This window comes from Pongo abelii, chromosome 21, assembly GCF_028885655.2.
Source record: "Pongo abelii isolate AG06213 chromosome 21, NHGRI_mPonAbe1-v2.0_pri, whole genome shotgun sequence".
Classification (NCBI taxonomy): Eukaryota; Metazoa; Chordata; class Mammalia; order Primates; family Hominidae; genus Pongo; species Pongo abelii.
The window spans coordinates 38,718,219-38,741,734 of NC_072006.2; the positions used below are offsets into that span (position 1 = coordinate 38,718,219).

At 52.0% G+C, this 23,516-nt stretch overlaps 2 protein-coding genes across 6 annotated transcripts in view; one reads left to right on the forward strand and one right to left on the reverse strand.

The window, feature by feature from the left end:
* The first annotated feature begins 2,282 nt into the window (after positions 1–2,282).
* On the forward strand, positions 2,283–12,961 carry MAP1LC3A (microtubule associated protein 1 light chain 3 alpha). 5 transcript variants are annotated; one of them, XM_054542167.1, is made up of 7 exons: positions 2,307–2,533; positions 8,228–8,350; positions 11,335–11,505; positions 11,824–11,879; positions 11,967–12,073; positions 12,356–12,525; positions 12,788–12,961. In XM_054542167.1, the coding sequence occupies exons 1-6, from the start codon at positions 2,482–2,484 to the stop codon at positions 12,516–12,518; spliced, it is 672 nt and encodes a 223-aa protein (XP_054398142.1). In that variant the 5' UTR covers positions 2,307–2,481; the 3' UTR covers positions 12,519–12,525; positions 12,788–12,961. The 5 variants fall into 5 exon arrangements, with proteins under 5 accessions (XP_054398143.1, XP_054398142.1, XP_054398144.2 ...); XM_054542169.2 differs by adding an exon at positions 10,588–10,710 and having other exon boundaries at positions 2,339–2,533; positions 12,356–12,961; XM_054542168.1 differs by lacking the exon at positions 8,228–8,350 and having other exon boundaries at positions 2,283–2,533.
* Positions 12,962–13,157: 196 nt separating this feature from the next.
* The window catches only part of PIGU (phosphatidylinositol glycan anchor biosynthesis class U), a 114,695-nt gene continuing 104,336 nt past the window's right edge, over positions 13,158–23,516 (reverse strand). Inside the window, exon 12 of the mRNA XM_002830232.4 lies at positions 13,158–13,591. Coding sequence (XP_002830278.1) covers positions 13,478–13,591 — 114 coding nt within the window. The 3' untranslated portion in view covers positions 13,158–13,477. The remainder of the gene's footprint in view (positions 13,592–23,516) is intronic.

The following is a 23,516-nucleotide window of genomic DNA, read 5'->3' on the forward strand; positions in this document are numbered from 1 at the left end:
ATCTCATCTTGAATTATAATCCCCATAATCCCCAGGTGTCAAGGGAGAGCCCATGTGGAGGTGATTGAATCATGGGGGCGGTTCCCCCATGCTCTTCTCGTGATAGTTCTCACAAGAGCTGATGGTTTGGTAGGTCCTCCTGTGTTCATTCTCCTGTCGCCTAGCGAAGAAGGTGTCTGCTTCCCTGTCACCTTCCTCCAGGATTGTGAGTTCCCTGAGGCCTCCCCAGCCATGCGGAACTGTGCGTCAGTTAAACCTCTTTTCTTTATAAATTACTCAGGCTCAGGCAGTTCTTCAGAGTAGTGTGAGAATGGACAAATAGTTTCCCAGGCTGGTCTTGAGCTCCTTCGGCCTCCCTAAGCGCTGGGATTGCAGGTGTGAGCCACCGCACCTGGCCAGAATGAAACTTTGGAAGGGCTGATTGTTCAGATAGGCGGGGATCAGTGTGCCCAGCTTGCTTCTGCAGGGGAGGCACACTGGTGAGGTGCCCTCTAGGGCAGACGAGGGAGGGGGGTTCCCGGAGCAGTGACGGTGGAGACAGGTGGGAAGAGACAGATGGGCTTGAGAGGACTCAGGACTGCACTGGCAGGTGACGGGGGGTCCACCTGGGCCTGGACCAGGTGATGGGATGAGAAGGGAGGGGGCGATTAGCTAGAGGCACAGGCTTGGGGAAAGAGATGACTTCCTTTGGATGTGTTGAGTTCAGAGGCAGCCTTTGTTCCAGAGACAGAGCCTGGACCTGACAGTTGGAAGCCAAACTGGAGGTGGGGATTGTACGTCACTCATAGTGGAGGCACTGGTGGGTGTGGAGAGAACCCAGGACCCCATGAGTGGCTGGAGGCTGCGAAGGCCACGGGGAGCCAACCTCCCCAGGTGACCAGACCGCTCCGAGGGCTTGAGGTCACGGAGGGAGAAGGGTGGCAGCCCCAGCCCTCTCACTCAGGGAGGTGGAGTTACAGCTGGAGAGGCCTGAGCACGCCCCTGGCTCAAGAGGACAGATATGCGGGTGAGGCCGGGAGGAAGGGAATGGCCAGGTCTGAGGCCCTGCATGGGCTGTGGGGTTGGTGTTCTCAGCCTCCACTTTCCTAGTGAAAGCAGAGGATCTGTGGGGAGCGAGGTGGGGCAGTGTGAGCTCAAGGCCGGAGGACCCCTGAGTGGGTCTCAGTCCCTACAATCTTTGGAGTGTTCCACTTCGCTGCCTTTTTTTTTTTTTTTTTTTAAAAAAAAAAAAGATGGAGTCTTGCTCTTGTTGCCCAGGCTGGAGTGCAATGGCACAATCTCGACTCACTAAAACCTCTGCCTCTCGGGTTCAAGCAATTCTCCTGCCTCAGTCTCCTGAGTAGCTGAGACTACAGGCGCCCGCCACCATGCCCAGCTAATTTTTGTGTTTTTAGTAGATACAGGGTTTCACCATGTTGGCCAAGCTGGTCTTGAACTCCTGACCTCAGGTGATCCACCCACCTCGGCCTCCCAAAGTGCTGGGATTACAGGTGTGAGCCACCATGCCCGGCCCCACTTTGCTTTTTTGGTTGTGGTTTTTTGTTTTTGTTTTGATAGTCTCTGTCACCCAGGCTAGAGGGCAGTGGTGCAATCTCAGCTCACTGCAACCTCCGCCTCCCGGGTTCAAGTGATTGTTCTGCCTCAGCCTCCCAAGTAGCTGGGATTGCAGGCGTGCACCATCATGCCTGGCTAATTTTTGTATTTTTAGTAGAGAAGGGGTTTCGCCGTGTTGGCCAGGCTGGTCTAGAACTCTTGACCTCAGGTGATCAGACCACCTTGGCCTCCCAAAGTGCCGGGATTACAGGCGCAAGCCACCGTGCTCAGCCTTCACTTTGAGTCTGTAAACGGGAACTGCCAATCCTTCCTCGGAGACAATGACCCTGACTCAGACTTCAGCCCACATGGGTCCTCCCGATATGAGGCCCATTTTTACGAGTTCATCACCTTAAACGGGGCGCCAAGGCACAGCGGTGCTGATGCAGGGCAGGTTCTTTGCCTCGCTCAGGAAGGAATTCAAGAACCAGCCGATAGTAGAAGAAAACAGCTTGATTGAGGGGGTGGCAGGGTTATGGCTGTGATTGCCTACGCCATGGGCAGTGTGCTGAGAGTAGCAGCCCAGGGACAGATCTGAATCCGTGCTTATTCCCATTTTTAATGACATCCTAATTCAGGGGGTGGGTTTTTCAGAAATAGCTAGAAAATGGGCAGTAACTTCTGAGTGTTGCCATGGCCAGAGGTGGTAACTTCCAGGTGTTGCCATGGCAATGGTAAACTGCCATGGCACTGGTGGGCGTGTCTTAGGGAGAGGTGATTTCAGCACTTCTGGTTCAGCCAGTCTTCAATCTGGTCCAGAGTCAGTCCCTCCTGCCTCCTGCCTCAGTGCTGATTGCAGGCCCTGTTTCCCCCGGGACTCCATGGCTTCCAAGTTGCTGACTGACCCTCCACCTCAGAGGTAGTTCTGACACTGTCTCAGTTTTGCAGATGAAGACGAGATTCTTCAGTTCTCCATGTGGAAAAGCAGCTGTGGACCCAGGTCTGTCTGGCCCGCCTGCCGTCGTCTAAAGGAGCTCAGGGCCTATGATCTGCCCACACTCGCAGTCATCAGTGGCCAAACAGGCCAGGGTTGCTCCGCCCTTGTGCCAGGCCGGCCAAGGCCAGTTCTCCACTTTTTCTCAGGCCCATGAGTCCAAGTCCAAAGCCACAGAACAGCAGGAATGAGGGGTGGGAGCAGAGCAGTGGAGGGTGCGCTTGACCGTGGCTGAGACCCCCTGAGCAGAAACGACTCCCCCAACCTCTGCTGATCCTCCTAGCACCCAGCAGCAGTGCTTGGCACAGACTCTGTCCCTGCACATGGTCTAGAGGGGGAGATAGACCTTCTAGATGGCAAATGGCATGGAGAGATGACTGTGGGGGCCCAGGGGAGGGGTCACTTATCCAAATAATAATTACTGAGCACCCACCATGTGCCACACTCTAAGTCCTGGGGTGCAGGAACCAAGCATATGCAGAACTGCCCTTCAAGGGCTTGCACTTTAGTGAGAAGGAAATAAAATTTTATAATATTAAATGTAAAACCACAGTGAGATACCACTACACACCCGCCAAAATGGCGAAACAAAAATGAACACCACCAACGGTGGCAAGGAGGCAGCGCACCTGTAACTCCCGCAAATTGCTGATGGGAGCGCAAAATGGAACAGCACTGAGGAGAGGCCTGGCCACTCCTCAAACACACACCTGCCCCCAAAGCCAGCATATCTCCTATTCGTCCAAGTGAAACAAAAGAACATATCCCTTAAAGTATAATTAAAAAAAAAAAAAAACATATCCACACAAACACTGTCACAGCAACGTTCAGAGCAGTTTTATTCACAATCACCAAAAGCTGGAAACAGCCCAGGCATCCATCAATAGAAAAATAAACTGCTACATCCATCCATGGGAACCTATTTGATAGTTTAAAGAAATGGCCTACTCAGGCACAGTGGTTCACGCTTGTAATCTCAGCACTTTAGGAGGCCGAAACCGGTAGATCAGGAGGTCAGGAGTTTGAGACCAGCCTGGCCAATATAGTGAAACCCTGTCTCTACTAAAAACACAAAAAAAATCAGCCAGGCCTGGTGGCGTGCTCCCGTAATCCCAGCTACTCAGGAGACCAAGGCAGGAGAATCGCTTGAACTCAGAAGGTGGAGGTTGCAGTGAGCCAAGATCTTGCCACTGCACTCCAGCCTGGGTGACAGAGAGACTCTGTCTCAAAAAAAAAAAAAAAAAAAGGCCTACTGATATCTGCAACAACATGGGTACGCCTCAAAACTTTATGTTGAACTAAACCAGAGGCATAAGAATACATGCTGTATAATTCCATCTAGAAGAATTTCTAGACCAGGCCAGAATATGGTGAGAAATGAGAATAGTGATTGCCTCCGGGGGGTGTGCAGGCAGACTGGGGAGGCCCAAGGAATCTTCCAAGGGGAGCGTTGTCTTTTTTTTTTTTTTTTTTTTTTGAGTCAGAGTCTTGCTGTGTTGCCCAGGCTAGAGTGCAGTGGCACGATTTCGGCTCACTGCAACCTCTGCCTCCCAGGTTCAAGTGATTCTCCGACTCAGAAGGTAGCTGGGATTACAGGCACCCGCCATCACGCCTGGCTAATTTTTTCTATTTTTAGTAGAGGTGGGGTTTCACCATGTTGGCCAGGCTGGTCTTGAACTCTTGACTTCAGGTGATCTGCCCTTGGCCTCCCGAAGTGCTGGGATTACAGGCGTGAGCCACCGCGCCTGGCCATGTTCTCTATCTTGAAAGGGGTTTGGGTCACATTAGTGAGTGTACTTCTCAGACTCACCAAAGAGTACACTTGACACCTCTGCATTTCATTGTTTGTGAATTTTACCCTGAAAGAAAAAAACCAAATACTGACATGAATGTGAAAGGCTGAGGAGAAAGTGACAGATGTCTGCAACTTACTCTGAAATTCAACAAAAAGGGAAAATGGACAGAGACACAATAAAGCAGATGGAGCCAACTGTTTTTGAGACGGAATCTCAAAATCTCTTGTCGCCCAGGCTAGAGTGCAGTGTGCGATCTCGGCTCACTGCAACCTCCACCTTCCAGGTTGAAGTGATTCTCCTGCCTCAGCCTCCCGAGTGGCTGGGATTACAGGCGAGCGCTGCCACACCCAGCTAATTTTTGTATTTTTTAGTAGAGACGGGGTTTCGCCAGGTTGGCCACGCTGGTCTCGAACTCCTGGCCTCAGGCAATCCACCTGCCTTGGCCTTTGGAAAGTGCTTGGGTTACAGGCGTGAGCCTCGGGGCCTGGCAGAGCCAACTGTTAATGGCAGAATGTAACTGGGTGTAAGGGGCCACTACCATTATTTCAAGTGTTTGAATGCTTTCATAATAAAATGCCCAGAGAAATTATATAGCATATTGGAAGGCGTCCCTGAGGGGACACTTGCACCAAAACTCGAGGTGAGGGTGTGAGGGACACAGAGATCCTGGGGAAGGATGTTCCAGGCAAAGGTCCTGGGGCATGAGCCTGACAGGGATTCCTGGAGTAGCCAGGAGGCCGGAGGAGTAGCTGGGAGGCAGATCCCATGGCCTCCTGGGCCACCATCCATCAACCCTTGGCTCTTACTCTGAGAGGGGTGTGTGGGGACAGGACAGCTGTGGTCACTGTCCTGACAGCGACTGAAGGAGGCAAGGCCAGGGCGGGAAAACCAGCAAGGAGACAATGGCAGCAGTTCTGCAACATGTGGTCGGGGCTCTGGCCCTGGTGGCAGTGGCGGCCGTGGTGAGCCATGGTCGGATTCTGGAGAATCTTAAAGGTGGAACAGACAGGATTTGAGGATGGATTGGGTGTGGAGCAGGAGTGGTGGAAGGGGGTGGTAAAGGAAAGGAAGGAGTCAAGAATGACTCTGAGGAGGCCGGGCACAATGGCTCACACCTATAATCCCAGCACTTTGGGAGCCCAAGGCAGGTGGATTGCCTGAGGCCAGGAGTTCGAGACCAGCCTGGCCAATGTGGTAAAACCCCGTCTCTACTAAAAATAGCAAAAATTAGCTGGGCGTGGTGGCAGGTGCCTGTAATCCCAGCCACTCGGGAGGCTGAAGCAGAAGAATCACTTGAAGGTGGGTGGTGGAGGTTGTGGTACGCCAAGATTGTGCCATTGCACTCCCTACCTAGGTGACAAGAGCGAAATTGCATCTCAAAAATTAAAAAAAAATAAATGAAAAAGGTTTTTGTCCTGAAAAGGGAAGACAAAAGATTCCAACTGGAGCACATTTTAGGGGAAGATCATGGGTTTGTTGTGCACAGGGAAGTTTGAGATGTCTGTCAGACATTCAAGCAGACACATGAAGTAGAGGCCAGGCCACTGGATTCCGGGCCAATGGGGCAGGGGAGGGACTGGAGGGCGAGTCAGCCCTGCTGACTGTCAGGCAGGGGCAGAGCTCAGAGCTTGGGACTTGGGGCCCTCCTCCTCCACCCTGGCCTCAGCTCAGGGCTGAGTCTGACAAAAGACAGGTATAATCACGTCCCAAGGCTGACCCAGTTCTTTGGCTGCTCTCAATGGCCCTGGTCACATTTAATCTTCTGTGGCACTGTGTGTGTGAGGTTTGTCCAGTTTGACACACAGCTCTGGATCAAGAGTCGGCAAACTAAGGCCCTCAGTTAAGTCTGTCTGTTTTGGCAAATAAAGTTTTATCCAGATCCAGCCAATCCCATTTAAGCTGTCTAAGGCCACTACAGCACAACCAAGTGGCTGCCAGAGACCACGTAGCCTGCAAAGCCTAAAATATTTACTGTCTGGCCCTTTAAGGGAAACATTTGCCACCTCCTCTCCATCTTTCATTAAACAGGGTGTGGTTCTGTTATAGGAACACACAGCAAGCTATTGAATAAGACATTTAGGTAGTTCCCAACTTTTTGCTATTATGAAAATGTTACAATAAACATTCTTACCCTTGTTTCCCTGGGCTCCTGGGCACACACAGTGGAATTCCTGGTGTGTAGGAAAGACATGGGCATCTTCAGTTTGGGTCAATTTTGCCAAATTGCTCTCCAGTGTAGCTGAGGTCAGTTACACTCCCAGCAGCAGTGGAAAGAGCCCATCTTTCCATGTTCCTCTAAACTTATTACCTATCAGGTGTCCTCAGCCTTAAGTAGTTACCAGTCTTTCACTGTGTGTAGATTCTCTTGGATTTCCTGGCTGTGAGTGACAGGTTTGCTCTTTTTTTGTCTTGGTGCTCTGGACCCCTGTACAATACTGAATTGTCTTTACTAGCCATTTGTTCCTGGCTTTTAAGAGAATATTTCATGTTTCACCACATAGTATAGTGTTTTACCTTTAAGTACATGTTTACTGTATGTTGGGGTTTGTTTTGTTTTGTTTTTTTTTTTTGAGACAAACTCTCGCTCTGTCACCAGGCTGGAGTGCGGTGGCGCGATCTCGGCTCACTGCAACCTCCACCTCCCGGGTTCAAGTGATTCTCCTGCCTCAGCCTCCCAAGTAGCTGGGACTACAGGCATGCACCACCACGCCCAGCTAATTTTTGTATTTTTAGTAGAGACGGGGTTTCACCATGTTGGCCAGGATGGTCTCAATCTCTTGACCTCATGATCCGCCTGCCTCGGCCGCCCAAAGTGCTGGGATTACAGGCATGAGCCACCACGCCCGGCCTGTTTTTGTTTTTTGAGATGGGGTCTCTCACTCTGTTGCCAGGCTGGCGTGTAGTGACACAATCTTGGCTCACTACAACCTCCACCTCCCTGGTTCAAGCAATTCTCGTGCCTCAGCCTCCCACGTAGCTGGACTACAGGCACGTGCCACCATACCCAGCTAATTTTTTTGTATTTTGTACAAAATACAAAATTGTATTTTGTAATTTTTGTATCTTGTACAAAATACAAAATTGTATTTTGTAATTTTTGTATTTTGTATTTTTTTTTTTTTTTTTGTAGAGATGGGGTTTCACCATATTGCCCAGGCTGGTCTACAACTCCTGGGCTCAAGTGATCTGCCTGCCTTGGCCTCCCAAAGTGCTGTGATTACAGGTGTGGGCCACCACACCTGGCCTATTTTTTTGTTGTTGTTGTTGTTTTTTGTTTGTTTTCAGCATTTTTTGTTGTTTTTCTGAGAAAGGGCCTCTGTCACTCAAACGATCCTTCATGAGTAGTTGGGACTATAGGTGTGTGCCACCAAAGCCGGCAAATTTTTTATTTTTTATTTTTGAGACAGAGTCTCTTGTCACGCAGGCTGGAGTGCAGTGGCATGATCTAGGCTCACTGAAACCTCTGCCTCCCAGATTCAAGCAATTCTTGTGCCTCGGCCTCCCAAGTAGCTGAGATTACAGGATGCACCACCACACCTAGCTAACTTCTGTATTTTTAGTAGAGACAGGGTTTTGCCATGTTGGCCAGGCTGGTCTCGAATTCCTGGCCTCAAGTGATCTGCCCGCCTCAGCCTCCCAAAGTGTTGGGATTACAGGGGTGAGCCACTGTGCCTGGCCTAATTTTCTCATTTTTGTGGAGACGGGGTTATGTGGCCCAGGCTGGTCTCAAACTTCTGGGCTCAAATGATTCTCCAACCTGGGCCTCCCAAAGTGCTGGGATTACACTATTACTCCTTTTTAAATTTCTTTGAAACTCTGCTCATTGATTTTCTGTATTTATTATCTAAGTAATACATCTATGTAATAAGGCTATAAATCTGATTTTTTTTTTTTTTTTTTAAAGAAATGGATCTTATTTTGTCACCGAGGCTGGAATGCAGAGGTGCAATCACAGCTCACTGCAGCCTTGAACTCTTGGGCTCAAGCAATTCTCCAGTCTGGGCCCCCCAAAGTGCTGGGATTACAGGTATGAGCCACCACACTTGGCCTGCCATGGCCTCCCTCCCAAGTTTTCTTTTCTTTTTTTTTTTTTTTGAGATGGAGTCTCGCTCTGTCGCCCAGTCTGGAGTGCAGTGGTGCGATCTCCGTTTACTGCAAGCTCCGCCTCCCAGGTTCACGCCATTCTTCTGCCTCAGCCTCCCGAGTGGCTGGGACTACAGGCACCCGCCACCATGCCCAGCTAATTTTTTGTACTTTTAGTAGAGACAGGGTTTCACCATGTTAGCCAGGATGGTCTCGATCTCCTGACTTTGTGATCTGCCTGCCTCGGCCTCCCAAAGTGCTGGGATTACAGGCGTGAGCCACCGTGCCCAGCCACCAAGTTTTCTTAATATATGTATCCTCATTTTTTGTTTGAACTAAATAATTTTTATTTATATATGACTTCATATTTAGAATAGGTTTAAATTTCCACACAGTTGGAGCTTACATGGCTTTTGTCTGTGGCCAAAGAATATGGTTGAAACTGATTTGATATCTGTTGAGATTTGTCCTGCACCCTAGTAGTTGGGTCATTTTTGTAAATGTTCCTTGTGTGATTGAAAGTAATGTGTTGGTCTCACACAGGTCTGAAATTTAAATTTTAAACATTAAAAAATTAACTGTCAGGTTCAGGATTCTATTGGGGCTCATTGATCATGATTAGTAACTATATTAACATCCTCTATGTCCTTTTTTTTGGTTGGTTTATTAGGTACTCAAAGAGGTCTTATATCTCCCTATGATGGAGGACTTGGCAATTTCTCCTTGTGTTCTTAATATATTTTCAGCTGCTTTTTTTTTTTTTTTCCGAGACAGAGTCTCACTCTGTTGCCCAGGCTGGAGGGCAGTGCCGCAATCTCGGCTCACTGCAACCTCCGCCTAGCAGGTTCAAGCAATTCTTGTGCCTCAGCCACCTGAGTAGTTGGGATGCACCACCATGCTCGGCTAATTTTTGTATTTTTAAGTAGAGACAGAGTTTTGTCATGTTGGCCAGGCTGGTCTTGAATTCCCAGCCTCTAGTGATCTGCCCACCTTGGCCTCCCAAAGTGCTGGGATTACTGGCATGAGCCACTGTGCCTGGCCTATTTTCAGCCTTAAAAACAAAAACCCTGGAACATGGAAGTTCAGAACTTTCCTCTCTTCACAGAGTTCCTCCTCGCATCATTTCATGTTGATCCTCTTATCCCCAATGTCTTCTGCCTGAAGGCCTATTTTGTCTGAGTTTTCTCTAGGTACATCTTTCGGTTAGTTTTTCTCTAGTACACCTTTTTCCATTGTTTTACTTTTTGGTGCCCTTAGGTTTTAAATGTCCTCTTGTAAATAGCATAGAGCTGCATTTCATTTTTTCTTGGCCAATCTGGTCATCTGTGTTTTAAGAGGTGAATGTAAACCACATTTTCTACCTCTGGTTTTGTACTATATATTTACCATCCCTTTTACTTTGCTTCCTTTTTCTCCCTTTTTGCCTTCCATTATAGTTTTAATACCCATCACTACCCTTTTCTCTGCATTGGCAGTTATAGTTCCGTTTGTATTCTTTTGGTGATCCCTCTTAAATATCTGAAATACACACCTGACTTTACAAAGCCAGACAATGCTCAGTCTCTTTATCCCCCTCTCAAATCGAACTTCCTAGACCACCTTAACTCTGATTGCCCTCTCAGTCTTCCATGTTCTTGTGTCTCATGCATCTTGTTTCTGTGGCCCACAAATTAATCATTATTATTCATGTTGCATATTAAATGCTTGTTTAGATTCACTCACATGTTTACCAATTTGCTCACCATTTTTCCATCTAATTTCTTCCTTTTGGGTTCCATGTCCTTGTTACTAAACTACATTCTTTAAAAATTATTTCGGCGGCCAGACGTGGTAGCTCACACCTGTAATCCCAGCACTCTGGGAGGCCGAGGCGGGTGGATCACGAGGTCAGGAGATCAAGACCATCCTGGCCAACATGGTGAAACTCCATCTCTACTAAAAATACAAAAATTAGCTGGGCGTGGTGGCAGGCGCCTGTAATCCCAGCTACTCAGGAGGCTGACTGAGGCAGGAGAATCGCTTAAACCCGGGAGGCAGAGGTTGCAGTGAGCTGAGATCGCACCACTGCACTCCAGCCTGGCGATAGAACGAGACTCCGTCCCCGCCCCCCCCCCAAAAAAAAAAGATGTTGATCTTCGGTCTGCGCATTCTGCTCTGGATTTTAAGCATCATTTCTGGCAGCTCTCCTTCAGGAACTGCCTCTGCAGGTCTTTCAGTGTTCGCCTCTGGAGCTCTGCTCGGGCCCGCGAGTTCTGGCGTTGCCATCCGTGGCCTTTTCCTTTTTCTCCATCACCTGTCTCTCTGGTAAGCTACTTCCGATCAGCCTCCAGGTCCACGATTTCTCTTCTGTTGTCCTACTCTGCCTTCTCACCTCATCCTCTGAGACCTGAATTTAGATGGCTCTACTTCTCAATTATATTATTCTTTTTCAAACCTGAGCGTTCATTTCTAGCATCTTGCTCTATCCTGTGTCTGACTGTGCCTCCCGCACCTTCTCCCTTCTCTTGCCCTAAGCCCCGTGAAGGCGCCGGGCCTTTGGCTCCGGCTGTTTCCCACGGCGCCCAGAACCGCGTCAGTCCTGACACAGACTCGGTGAGGACGGGAAGTGGTGCCGTGGGGCTGCAGCCTGGCCCGCCCGCTCCATCGGCGCAGGGCGGCCCCACTGCCCTCCGGGCCTCACCTGAGTTCGGGCCACGGGAGAGGTTCGGGCCGCAGGAGAAGCTCCCGCGCTGCCCATGACGTCACGGGACTGTGACGCGCCCAGAAGCCCCGCCCCTCGCGTCCCGGGCGGGGGACCCAGGCTCTCTGCGCCGTGACGTCACGGGTCCGGGCGGGCGGGTTGTGCGTCGGCCCAATGGGAGCGGCGCACTGGCCTCCCCTTTAAGGAATGTTGTGACCTGACGTCACCGGGCGAGTTACCTCCCGCAGCCGCAGCCGCCGTGCTCAGCGCGAGCCCCGGAGCCCTTCAGCGCGAGGCACGGAGCCCCCGGAGCCCCCAAACCGCAGCCACATCCCCGCGCCCCAGATCCCCGGCCTGCGCGCCCAGCCGGGCCCGCGCGATGCCCTCAGACCGGCCTTTCAAGCAGCGGCGGAGCTTCGGTGAGGCCCGGCAGGCGAGCTGCGAGCTCTGGGCAGGGGTGCCGGGCAGAGGGGGGCGCCGGCCGACCCCGACTGCCGCAGGTGACGTCAGCCCCGTGACGTCAGACTCTGGCTGGACCCTCGGGCTGGGAGGCCAGCTCCGGCCTGGGCGGGGGCCGCCCGCTTCCCCACGGCCGTAGGTGCCAGGGGCTGTGGGGCCTGATGGCCCCGGGGACGGGGGCTGGAGCTGGGGCGTGGCCAGGGGTCGCCCCTCGGGGACAGGCGGGGCGGACCTGGGCCAGGCCCGACCCGGCCTCACGGTCTGGCCGCTGTCCGCAGCCGACCGCTGTAAGGAGGTACAGCAGATCCGCGACCAGCACCCCAGCAAAATCCCGGTGAGTCCCGCGTCCCCAACCCTGCCCCGCCCCCGCCTCGCGCGTCCCCGACACGACCCCCTGCCCGCCCGCCCGCCCTGCTCCCAGGTGATCATCGAGCGCTACAAGGGTGAGAAGCAGCTGCCCGTCCTGGACAAGACCAAGTTTTTGGTCCCGGACCATGTCAACATGAGCGAGTTGGTCAAGATCATCCGGTGCGTGGGCAGCCGCCGCCAGGTGGCGGCTTGGGTCGGGAAGGGAGCCGGGTTCCCGCCGAGAAGGGGTGGGAGTGGGGTCAGGGGTGATGGGACTGGGCGGTGGGCCCCTGTTCTGGGGCGGCTGGAAAGGTCAAGGTCGGGGCTGCAGTCGGTGTTGGGTCAGAGGTGACAGCTGGGGTGAGAATGGGTGTGAAAGGCTGGGAATCATTCTGGGGGTCAGGGCTATGTCCGCCCCGTAGCCAAGCCCCTCACAGCTGCATACTCTCCCGCCTGCTGCAGGCGCCGCCTGCAGCTGAACCCCACGCAGGCCTTCTTCCTGCTGGTGAACCAGCACAGCATGGTGAGTGTGTCCACGCCCATCGCGGACATCTACGAGCAGGAGAAAGACGAGGATGGCTTCCTCTACATGGTCTACGCCTCCCAGGAAACCTTCGGCTTCTGAGCCAGCAGTAGGGGGGTCGGCCTGGGAGTCGGGGGGCCCCGGTCAGGCCCTGCCCAGAGAGCTCCTGCTTCCTGAACTGAGCTGCCTCTGCCGTGGTGGGCTGGGCAGGCATGTGCCCCCCTAGTCAGAGGGCACCAACCCACCTACTCTGCCCCTGGGTGGATCCTGGGCCGGTCATGTTAGGGTTGTCCCTCTGGGTGCTGGCTGGGATGGGGGAGGGTGGGGAGCAGCTCCCAGCACCCCTGCTGTGTGGTTCATCTTTTTTTTAGGCCCCTGCCTGTCTGCCCATCTGTCCCTCACCCACCCGAGGCTCTGCCCACCGCCTGGACCTGCCCACCCCTGAAAGACTGGCCCCTGGCTCCCCGCCCCTCGGTCTCCACGTGGTGTATGGATCTGTGGTCATTGTCCCTCTGCAGAATAAAGATTGCTCAGGCCTGCCTGGCCCTGTGCCTCCAGCTGCTTGCTTGGGAGTGGGGAGGGTGCTGGTGGGGCTGCCCGCACCATCCCCAGGCTCTGGCGCACAGACTTATGTTCTGTGGCCTTGGTGCTCGCTCTGGAAACCCACACCTGTGTGTAGTGTTCCAGAACATTATTAGGGGCCACCCCCTCTAGAAGTGCAATGCAGATGTGGTCTCAGGGTAGACTTCATAACAAAAAACATTTATTAAGTAGCCACAATCTAACAAGCCCTGCTCACCTGCCTCTTCTCCTTCCTGTCTGGGAGGGGGCTCCTTGGTGTGCAGAGCCACGAAGTGGGGGTCCAAGTTGGGGAGCTCCCAGTTCTTCCCCATAGGCCTTGCTGTCAGCCATGGGTCTCTTTTGGTACCAGAGACTTGTGACCCTGGACTCGAACCTCTTCTGCCCAAGCACTCGCCTGCTGGCAACTCTGGCTGGAGGGCTCGGCCCAGCTTCTGGCCCCTCAGCCCCCTGAGGTCCACGCAGCCCTGTGCCAGCCAGGCCTACTTGAGCACGAGCATGGCCTCTGTGCCATCCTTGGCGGTCAAGTAGAGACCATGTGTGAGGTAGTACTCCCGCCGCAGGAAGGCACAGAAGTAATCAGAGATGAGCAGGATCTGCGGGGAGAGAGAGGGTGTGAAGTGCTGCTGGCTACCTCCCCCTGAACCCAGGATCCCTGAACTGCTGGCAGGTTTTGGAAGACAGGAGCGCCCCTGCCTGGCTCTGGATCACAGGCACTGGAGAGGCCCTGCTCAGGGCCCCCCACCTCAGGGCCCATACTTGACCCTGCAAGGTCTGGCCTCTCAGAAGCTGCCTGGACTCCCCCTGCCCCCACCCATGGTCTACACCTCCATCCCAGGCTCTGGCCTCGAATGCCAGCCTGGTGCCTGTGCAACCAGAGGCCTCTGCCCCATCCTCCCACAGCCACTTCCAACCCAGCCAGGTCCACATCAAACTCCTCACCTTCCCTGTCAAATACACTTCTCCCACTGGGCATCCATGCCCCCATCTTCCAGCCAGGTGCCCAGGCCACAAAATTGCCCTGACACTTCTCTCATACATCGAGCCACCATGACCTGTCTATTCCCCCTAAACTTAAATCCACCCTTTCGATCCATCCCCACAGTCACTACTCTGGACAGAGCCACTGTCATCTAAACAACAGCAAAGCTTGGTCCTTGGGCTCCCTGCTCTCAAACCCGCGCCCACCCCATTCTCCCTGGCAGCCAGAGGAAGCATTTCAAAACCTACATCTGATGGTGCTACTTCCAGCCTTCAAATCCTCCAAAGGCTTCCCATGCCTTAGGGCAAAGCTCGAACTCCCTCGTGCTCTGAGACCTTGCTAGGGTCCCTGCCCGCCCTCTCCCGGCTCCACCTCACCCCACTGCAGGATCTTTACTGTTTCTTCTGCCTGGAATGTTCTCTCCCCGTTCATCTAGTCGACAGCTGCTTACTCTTCAGGGCTCAGGAAGGATCACTTGCCCCCTAGATTAGGTCTTGGCCCCACTAATCTCTACTCGATAACAGACTCATCGAAAGTGTAATTTTCCATTCAGCTGACAGCCTGACTGTGCCTCGTCCCCTGGCCCGGGGCCTCCATCAGGGCAGGGTCTTCGAATGGTTCTGTCACTATGGTATTTCTGTGCCCAGCTCAGTCTGTCTGTCCCATTCTGGGCCACACACAGAAGAATCAAAGGGGGCCTAGAAGCTCAGCCCACTGTCTCTTCAAGGAGGCCCAGAAAGGAATAGGGATTTGCCAAGGGCCATATACACCAGACCCGGAGTCTGCAATCCCAGTCAGCCCAAGCTTCCCAAGACCACTGGTCCCTGGAGCAGGTTGGGAAGGGCCCAGCCTCAGAGAAGGATGAGGGGACAGGGGCTCACAATGCAGACACCGCAGCTTTCAGGCACCTAGAGGCCTCAGAGGATTGGCACCAACCACCTGGCACAGATGGTGAGACTGAGGCACAGAGCACTTGGCTATGGTCTTGGGGCAAGACAGGTTGAGCTAAGCCTGGGATCTAGACCTCCAGACCCTGTCCTGGGCAGCTTCTCACTCACCTGAAGGTAACACAACAGCAGCTAAGGAGAGATCAGAGGCGCCTGGAGGAGTTCAGGAAGGTATCCTGTCACCAGCAGCTCTGATGGCCTCAGGACAAGTACCTGCCATTCTATCACCACAGAAGCCCATCTGGAAGGTTGAACAATCCTCATCTTAAGCAGATGGGGAAACTGAGACTCAAAGGGTTCAATGGTTGGCCTAAGGCTACACCTGGAGCACTGGACTAATGGCCATGGACCCAGAAAGGTGGTCCGCCTGGGGCCCAGATCACTGATGAGCACGAGATTGGTCACAGTGTCAGCAAAGCAGACAGAGCTCAGGCAGCCCCTGAGGCCCTGCCCCCAGCTGCCCAGCTGGCAGCTCCAGGCTGGCCCACTGGGGGGCAGCGATCACAGCAAAGGCTGACCTCATACCCTGCAGCCCTTTCTCACCCAGGCCCGAGATGCCATCTGGGCAGGAGGAGCCCAAAGCAGGGGCTGAGCTCAGAGGCTGATCCCTGAACCAGGTCAGCTGAGGGGCAGGTGCAGTCACAATCCACAACAATCAAAACGAAGCAACTCCATGTCACACAATAATCATCTGGACAAGAAGCGGGAAGAAAAAGATTAGGTTATTAGGTTGGACCATATATCTGCCAGTTGTGCAGATAAAAAAATGGTTGAATACTGGCAATTTCATATGATCCAACCTAATATAAAACAGAAAAAAGTACACATAGAAGAGTAAGCATGTTATTTAGAAGTACCAGCAGAAATAACAGTAAGACTTTAGGTAGCTATTCTTTTCCCCTATAAGCCTTAACTTTGCAAACTACACACATGTATTCCATTGATAAAAATAAAACTTCGGCCAGGCGCAGTGGCTCATGCCTGTAATCCCAGCACTTTGGGAGGCCGAGGCAGGCGGATCACCTGAGGTTGGGAGTTCGAGACCAGCCTGACCAACATGGAGAAACCCCGTCTTTACTAAAAATACAAAATTAGCCAGGCATGGTGGCGCATGCCTGTAATCCCAGCTACTCGGGAGGCTGAGGCAGGAGAATCGTTTGAACCCGGGAGGCAGAGCGCACCACTGCACTCCAGCCTGGGCAACAAGAGCGAAACTGCGTCTCAAAAAAAATAAATAAATAAAACTTCAATTAAAACAAATCAGCCAATAAATCAATGAATCAATACATCAATGGGGGGGAGATAAATCTTCCTTCCAGAAGAATTCCAAACAATGTAGGTAGTTATATCCCCCTCCCATAGAAGGAGCTTAATTCTTGTCCACTCTGCATCCCCTAAGCCTAGGGTGGTCTAGACTTGGTTACTCACTTCCTCCTGCGGAGCAGGGAAAGGGAAAAGAGTAACTTTACAGTGGAGAGACCTGGCCAACACTATCTTAACCACGTGGTGGAGGTTAACATCAGCTTGAAATCACGTGGCTAGCATGTACCCCCCCAATAGATGTGATGAGAAGGGCACTTCGTCTGGGGTATTCTTTCTAAAAACCCACAACCCCAAGATAATCCTAAGAAAAGCATCAGACAAACCTAAACTGGGGGACAAACCTAAATTGGGTGACATTCTACAAGATACCTGGCCAGTGCTCCTCAACTGTCAAGGTCATGAGAAGTCAGGAAAGACTAAGAAGAAAAGCAGAAGACACTGGAGAGATGTGACCTTAAATGTAACGTGGACCTTTCGATGGGGTCCTGGTAGAGAAAGAGGATGTGACTGGAAAAACGGGAAATCCAAATCCATTCTAGTGTTTCAGACTAATAGTAATGTATCAGGGTGAGTGTCTTAGTTTTGACAAACACATCATGGTAACATATAAAATGTTAACAACTTAGGCAACTAGGTGGGGGCTTACAGGAACTCTGTTCTATCTCTGCAACTTTTCTATCAATCTGAAGTGATTCTAAAATAAAAAGTTTACTTAAAAAATAAATGAACTAGCTGGGAATGGTGGCTTGTGCCTGTAATTCCAGCTACTTGGGAAGCCGAAGCAAGGGGATCCCTTAAGCCCAGGAGGTCGACCTGGGCAACAGAGCAAACCCCAGCTCTTAAAACAGGAAAAAAATTAACAGCAATGACCTATTGTTGTATGTAACAAACTCAAAATATTTTGCTGAGTGAAAGAGAGCTTTGGCAAATGTACACATAAGATTTGCACTTTTCCCTGTATAATAAATTTTACATAAGAAAATGATACACATGCTGAAATATTTAGCAGGACATGTACTGATGTCTGCATTTCAATTTGAAATACACTAAAAAAGTAAGATGGACTGAGGGATGATGGAAGAAGTACAGGAAGATGTGAATGGTAGACTCCCGCTGGTGAGTATGTATATGGGTGTCCAATGCTAAAGCTGTCAACTCTGCTGTGTATGTGTAAATCTGGAGGATAAAGGGGGTGACGGGAAGAGCCCTGTGAGCGGCTTGGGCACACAGCCCTGGGCGTCATCAGTCCTGAGTGGGCACCCTGCCCCCAGGGAGAGGACACCAGGCTGGCCGAGAGACCTGGCCCTTTCAGAGGGAAGCCTGTAGCCAGGACAACCTCTTCTGACCTTGGGGCTTTCCATTTGGGCCGTGAGGAGAGCAGGGATTTCCCAGAGGCCCTAGGATGCAGCCAACACAGCAGCTGCAGACCCAGAGCCCCTTTGCCCAGTCTGGACAGGGGCAAGTTGGGCAAGGGGCTGTGGTATTTGCATGGGCGAGTCAGTGGCTGTGTGATGTTAAGTCTCTTCCTGTCCCCTGGGCTGCATTTTCCTCATCTGGAAAATTACAGTAATAGGCTCTAGCTTGTTACCAACAATGCTGGGCTCCTCTAGTTTTTTTTTTTTGAGACGAGGTCTCGCTCTGTCACCCAGGCTGGAGTGCAATGGTGTGATCTCAGCTCACTGCAACCTCCGCGGTTCAAGTGATTCTCCTGCCTCAGCCTCCCGAGAAGCTGGGACTACAGGCGTGCGCCACCACACCCGGCTAGTTTTTTCTTTTTTTGTATTTTTAGTAGAGACAGGGTTTCACCATGTTAGCCAGGATGGTCTCGATCTCCTGACCTCATGATCTGCCCACCTCAGCCTCCCAATGCTGGGATTACAGGCGTGAGCCACCGCGCCCAGCCGGGCTCCTCTAGTCTTTGTGCCAGTTAGGACCCCAGAACATGTCTGTCCCTCTGTGTCCTCAGGTCTCTGGATCCCATCCAATGTGGCTGAAATACTGCCTTGCCAATCCCCTTCTCAGACTTGCCCTCTTCTCCTCCCGCAGCCACCTCTCTGGACACACAAACACGCACACTCACACACAGGTGCACACACATACACGCACACTCACACTGCTCACACATGCTCGCACACACACAGGTGCACACACATACATGCACGCTTGCACTGCTCACACAGGCTCGCACTGCACTCACACACAGGTGCACACACACACAGGTGCACACATGCATGCTTGCAATGCTTAGACACACATGCTCGCACACACAGGTGCACACACACATGCTCGCACTGCACTCACAGGTACACACATACATGCACACAGGTGCACACATGCAAGCTTGCAATGCTTAGACACACATGCTCGCACACACAGATGCACACACATACACGCACGCTCTCACTGCTCACACGCTTGCACTGCACTCACACACACACAGATACACACACATACATGCACACTTGCCTGCTCAGAAGTTCCCTGGCTCCCCCTGCCCTGCCCAGCAGCACTGCAGCTCCCACCTATCCCTCAGAGGCTCATCTCCCGCCAGGAGTCTTCTCTAACCCTGCATTGTTACATGGACCCTGAAGTGAAGTCACTGTCCACTGGCCTCCCAACCAAATGGGGCTGCATTTGCTCCAGTTCTATGGCCCCAGGCCCGGCACAGGGCCAGCTCTCTCTGAGCTGTTTGCTGGTCTCTACCCTCTCAGCGCTGCCCCCAGGGACAGCTCGGTCCACATTCCTCTCTATGGCAGCCATGAGGGCTCCAGAGCTGCCTCCCCCTGGGACCATGATGAAGAGCTCATGGGGCAGCTAGCTGATAAAGGGGTGACCAGGGACAGACAGGATGAATCAGAAGTAGAATGAAACCCTCAGAACATGCTCCAGTGCAGGGCAGGATGGAGAGACAGGGAAATGAACATCTTCTGAGTGTCTGCCCTGGGCCAGGCCCTTTAACAAAAAAACAATACTGTCCCTTTCCAACACCCCAGGGTAGGGCTGACAATGCCTACGTAGAGAAGGGAAGCTCAGGGGTTATGGGCCCTGCAAAAGGTCACATGGTAGGAAGTGAAGAGTTAGGGGCCAATCCTGCCTGTCAGAGGCCCAACCCTGAGTTCTTCCACAACCCCCTAGGGTCTGCACCCACATGAACTGAGTCCTGCTCCATGCCAGGCCTGTGCTGACACCTCAGGTACCTTTATACCCTGCGGAGGCTGCTCTCCCCAGTTCACAGCTCTGTCACTCAGTGGAGAGAGAGAGAGATTGACTTTTTTTGTGAAAAGCCAGTAGAGGTTGTTAATACAGTGTGTCTTGAAACTGCTGGGCTCAGGACGGCAGCCTTGGCCACCACCAGGGCTGCAGATTCCTAGAGAAGCAGGTGCTATCACCCAGGCATGTCCTGGTTCCCCAGGCCTCCTGCTGCTGTTGGGGGCACTGACATTTGACAGCCAGCCCACGCTGGGGGGAATGCATGTGGCCGTCACAGTTGGCAAAGTGCAGCAGCCTCTGCCCACCTGCCTGGGATCCAGGAAGCTGGGAGGCAGAGGAGGCTGGCGGCCGACTGTGGAGCTGGACAGCACTTTGGCGTAACCTGGCAACCCACAGGCCGGAGCGGACATTATGTAGGAGTAAATGGTGGAGAAGAAAGCTCCACCCTGCAGCTCTGAAGATACAAAGTAACAAGTGAAATCTCTGGACCTCAGTTTCAGGGTCTGAGAGGTCACAAGGTGAGACTGAGGATGAGGCTACAAGTAATAACTGTCCTTACATGGCACTTTTCACTTACATGGCACTTTTCCCACATTAAGTCCTCACAACCACCTTCCCAGTTTGAGGAAACTGAGGGCACCACCACCACCCCCCCCAGATTTCAACAGCCTTGACCCTGGTGCCCTGGATGCCAGGCTCACACCTCTTACCTCTGCTCTTCCCAGCAGAGTGAGGTTTTCAGAGCATGGATCTGATCACATTTGTCCTCAGCGCTTAAAGCCAAAGGTGCAGTCTGGACCTCTGCATAAGAGGCCCTTGAAGGCCTGTGGTCTGACCACTGCTGTCTGAATTGCCCTCATTCCCTCTCAAGTGGTACAGCCAGTCCCACTGAGCTCCCAGCAGCACGGTGTTCCCCCTTGCTCCCTCCTTCCTCCTCTCTCTCTCTCTCTCTCTCTCTCTTCCTCCTTCACCCCCACCCAGGTCTTGCTACCTAAAATCATAGAACCCAGTTAGATCCTACCCATCCCTCAGGACCCCACTTAGAGGCACCTTCCCCAGGAAGCCTCCTTAACAGCCCAGCTCTGGGCTCCCAGCTCGTCAGGCTGCCCTGTCCTGCCCACGTCTTTTCCTTTCTCTCCACAGACCGAGGGCTCCTTGGAAGCACACCTCTGTCTCATTCACCCCTCGCAGAGTGCCTGGTGAATAGTAGGTACCTAATTAATATTTGCAAATAAATAAATTAGCTTCCCAGGAGTTATGGGATGTGCCTGAGGCCAGCGAGCCAGGACAGATAGGGCTGGAGTCGCTACAGAGTTTGGGCTTCCAGAGCCCTGGCCTTCGGTGGCCTTTGTCCTGCTGTATGTAGCCTAGGCTCTTCCTGTCACTCTGGTTGTGGGGGAGGAGAAGGGGCTGGGAAGGGCCTGTGAGGGACAAGCTTGGGATGCTCAGTGCTGGAAGGACAAAGGAATGAACTAAGACCTTGACAGAATGCCACTAGTTGGGAAAAGCAAAGTAAACATGCACATCCAGCAGGATGAGGACAAGGGCTCCAGCTTGGCCACAGGGACCGCATGTTGGGAGGAACGAGCCTTCCCACACACAGACCTGGGATCTTGCACAGCCCAGGCCACACACAACCTGCAGGAAGAAACCTGAAATGGGTCTCGAGCCATCCCCAAATGGGGGCTACACACCACTCAGCCACTAATGACCCACCCAACACATCTCCAAGCATTTCCTCATAGGTCCCATTTCCCAGAATGACACACCAGGCCAACTGACAGGCAACTCCAGGAGACAGGATTGTGGTTTCATCTGTGTTGCAGTGAACAGTGAGTCCCAGGCAGGGGGCAGCACGCAGGAGGTTGGTGTCAGACCTCGGGCTTCAGGCCTCACTCAAAACAGAAAGGAGAATGGCCAATGCAAGGCCAGCCCGGTATCTGAGGGTCTGCAGTACAGGGAGGGGTCAGGGCTGGCCCCTCACAGCAAATAGGCAGTGGCTTGAGGAGTAGAGTTCCAGATGATCCAGATCCTGTTTGGAAGGGTGGGTGGTTGGCCAGGTGCGGCAGCTGACACCTGTAATCCTAGCACTTTGGGAGACTGAGGCAGGAGTTTGGCTTGAGCTCAGGAGTTCGAGCTCGTAACAACATAGCAAGACCGTGTCTCTACCAAAAATTTAAAAAGTAGCCAGGTGTGAGGGTGTGCCTGTAGTTCCAGCTACTTGGGAGGCTGAGGTGGGAGGATCTCTTGAGCCTAAGAGGTTGAGGCTTCAGTGAGCTGTGACTCCAGCCTGGGCACTGCACTCCAGCCTGGGCAACAGAGCAAGACCCTGTCTCAAAAAGAAAAAAAAATGAAATAAAATTTAAAAAAATTTTTTTTGAGACAGCATTTTCACTCCTGTCACCCAGGATGGAGTGCAGTGGCGTGATCTCGGCTCACTGCGACCTTCGCCTACCGGGCTTAAGCGATTCTCCTGCCTCAGCCTCCTGAGTAGCTGGGATTACAGGTAGCATGCCACTGCACCCGGTTAATTTTTGTATTTTTTTGTAGAGATGGGGTTTTGCCATGTTGCCCAGGCTGGTCTCGAACTCCTAAGCTCAAGCGATCTGCCCACCTCAGCCTCCCAAAGTGCTGGGATTACAGGCATGAGCTACTGCAACCGGCCTACTAAAATAAAATTTAAAAAAGGAAGGGCAGGCAGACGAGAAGTCTGTTTTGGATGTAGACACAGGGCAGGAGTGGGGCTCTCAGGCCAGCTACTGGGATACAAGGGTAAGGGGGCTCTGGCTCTGACCCCCTAGGAATCCAGTAGACCAGCCACAGGCCCAAATCAGACCAAAACAGGGATTGGCATGGGGAGGTTGAGGTGTACAGAAGTGTGTTAGAGCATTGGTCATAACATGTGGTTTCTGATGCCAGCTCATTCAATTTGTCATCAATAAGTAGTCATTGAATATTCTTCTTGGTGCTGGGGATACAGCCATGAAGAAGACAGACCCAGGGCTCACCCTAATGGAACCCACAGTCTACTAAGAGGATGTGACAAACAAGACTGTGGATAAATACACCCCTTCGCAGCTTAGTGAGTTTGGGTAAGTCTCTAACCCTTCCAAGCCTCAGTTTCCTCATTTGTATCATGAGTTAATAATAGTACTTCCTTCGAAGGGCTGTTATGAAGAGTAAATTCCTTATAACTAAAGAAAAAAAGGAAAACAACGTAAAAGGCTGTCAGTAGAGTAGTTACGTAAAGGGCTGTCAGTAGAGTAGTTACAAAAAGTGTGGTGAGTTCACATATGCAGGACTCAAATAAAAAGGAGGTTCCTCTCTCACATATGAGCAAGGAAAGATCACCAAGACATTTTACTAAAAGGGAAAAAAGTCCTACTTTCATCATTATGTCAATAATAAAACACACATACCCACACACAAATAAGCCTCTCTCTCCATGAGCCTATGAGTTTATGTAAATGCACACAGAATGGTTCGGAAGGCCATCTGAGCACGTGATCAGAAGATTATAGGGATCACGTGGGGCCAGCCCCTAGTAAGCTCTCCTGAAACATAAGCCACTGTTATTTATTTTTATTTTTATTTTTTTTTTGAGACGGAGTCTCTCTCTGTCGCCCAGGCTGGAGTGCAGCGGCACGATCTCGGCTCCCTGCAACCTCCACCTTCAGGGTTCAAGTGATTCTCCTACCTCAGTCTCCCGAATAGCTGGGACTACAGGCACGTGTCACCACACCCAGCTAATTTTTGTATTTTTAGTAGAGGCGGGGTTTCACCGTGTTAGCCAGGATGGTCTTGATCTCCTGACCTCATGATCCCAAAGTGCTGGGATTACAGGTGTGAGCCACCACACTGGGCCGCATGAGCCACCATCAATTATAATTTTAGGAAAAGATTTTCTTATGTTCTCTGTTTTTAAACAGCATGAAGGTGAGTGTGACACTTTGCCCTACTCTTTTAAAAAAGCTAAATTTAAATAAGTTCCTTTTTGTTTATATGTAATCCTTGATTAATGTTTTCCATCTGCTGGTCACTGACTCACAAAATAAAAGG

Coding starts and splice junctions, on each gene's coding strand:
- MAP1LC3A (XM_054542169.2), top strand. CDS start 2,482: ATGAAGACGAGATTCTTCAGTTCTCCATGTGGAAAAGCAGCTGTGGAC. Junction 10,711..11,334: donor CTCCATCACCTGTCTCTCTG/GTAAGCTACTTC, acceptor TACCTCCCGCAG/CCGCAGCCGCCGTGCTCAGC. Junction 11,880..11,966: donor AGCACCCCAGCAAAATCCCG/GTGAGTCCCGCG, acceptor CCCTGCTCCCAG/GTGATCATCGAGCGCTACAA.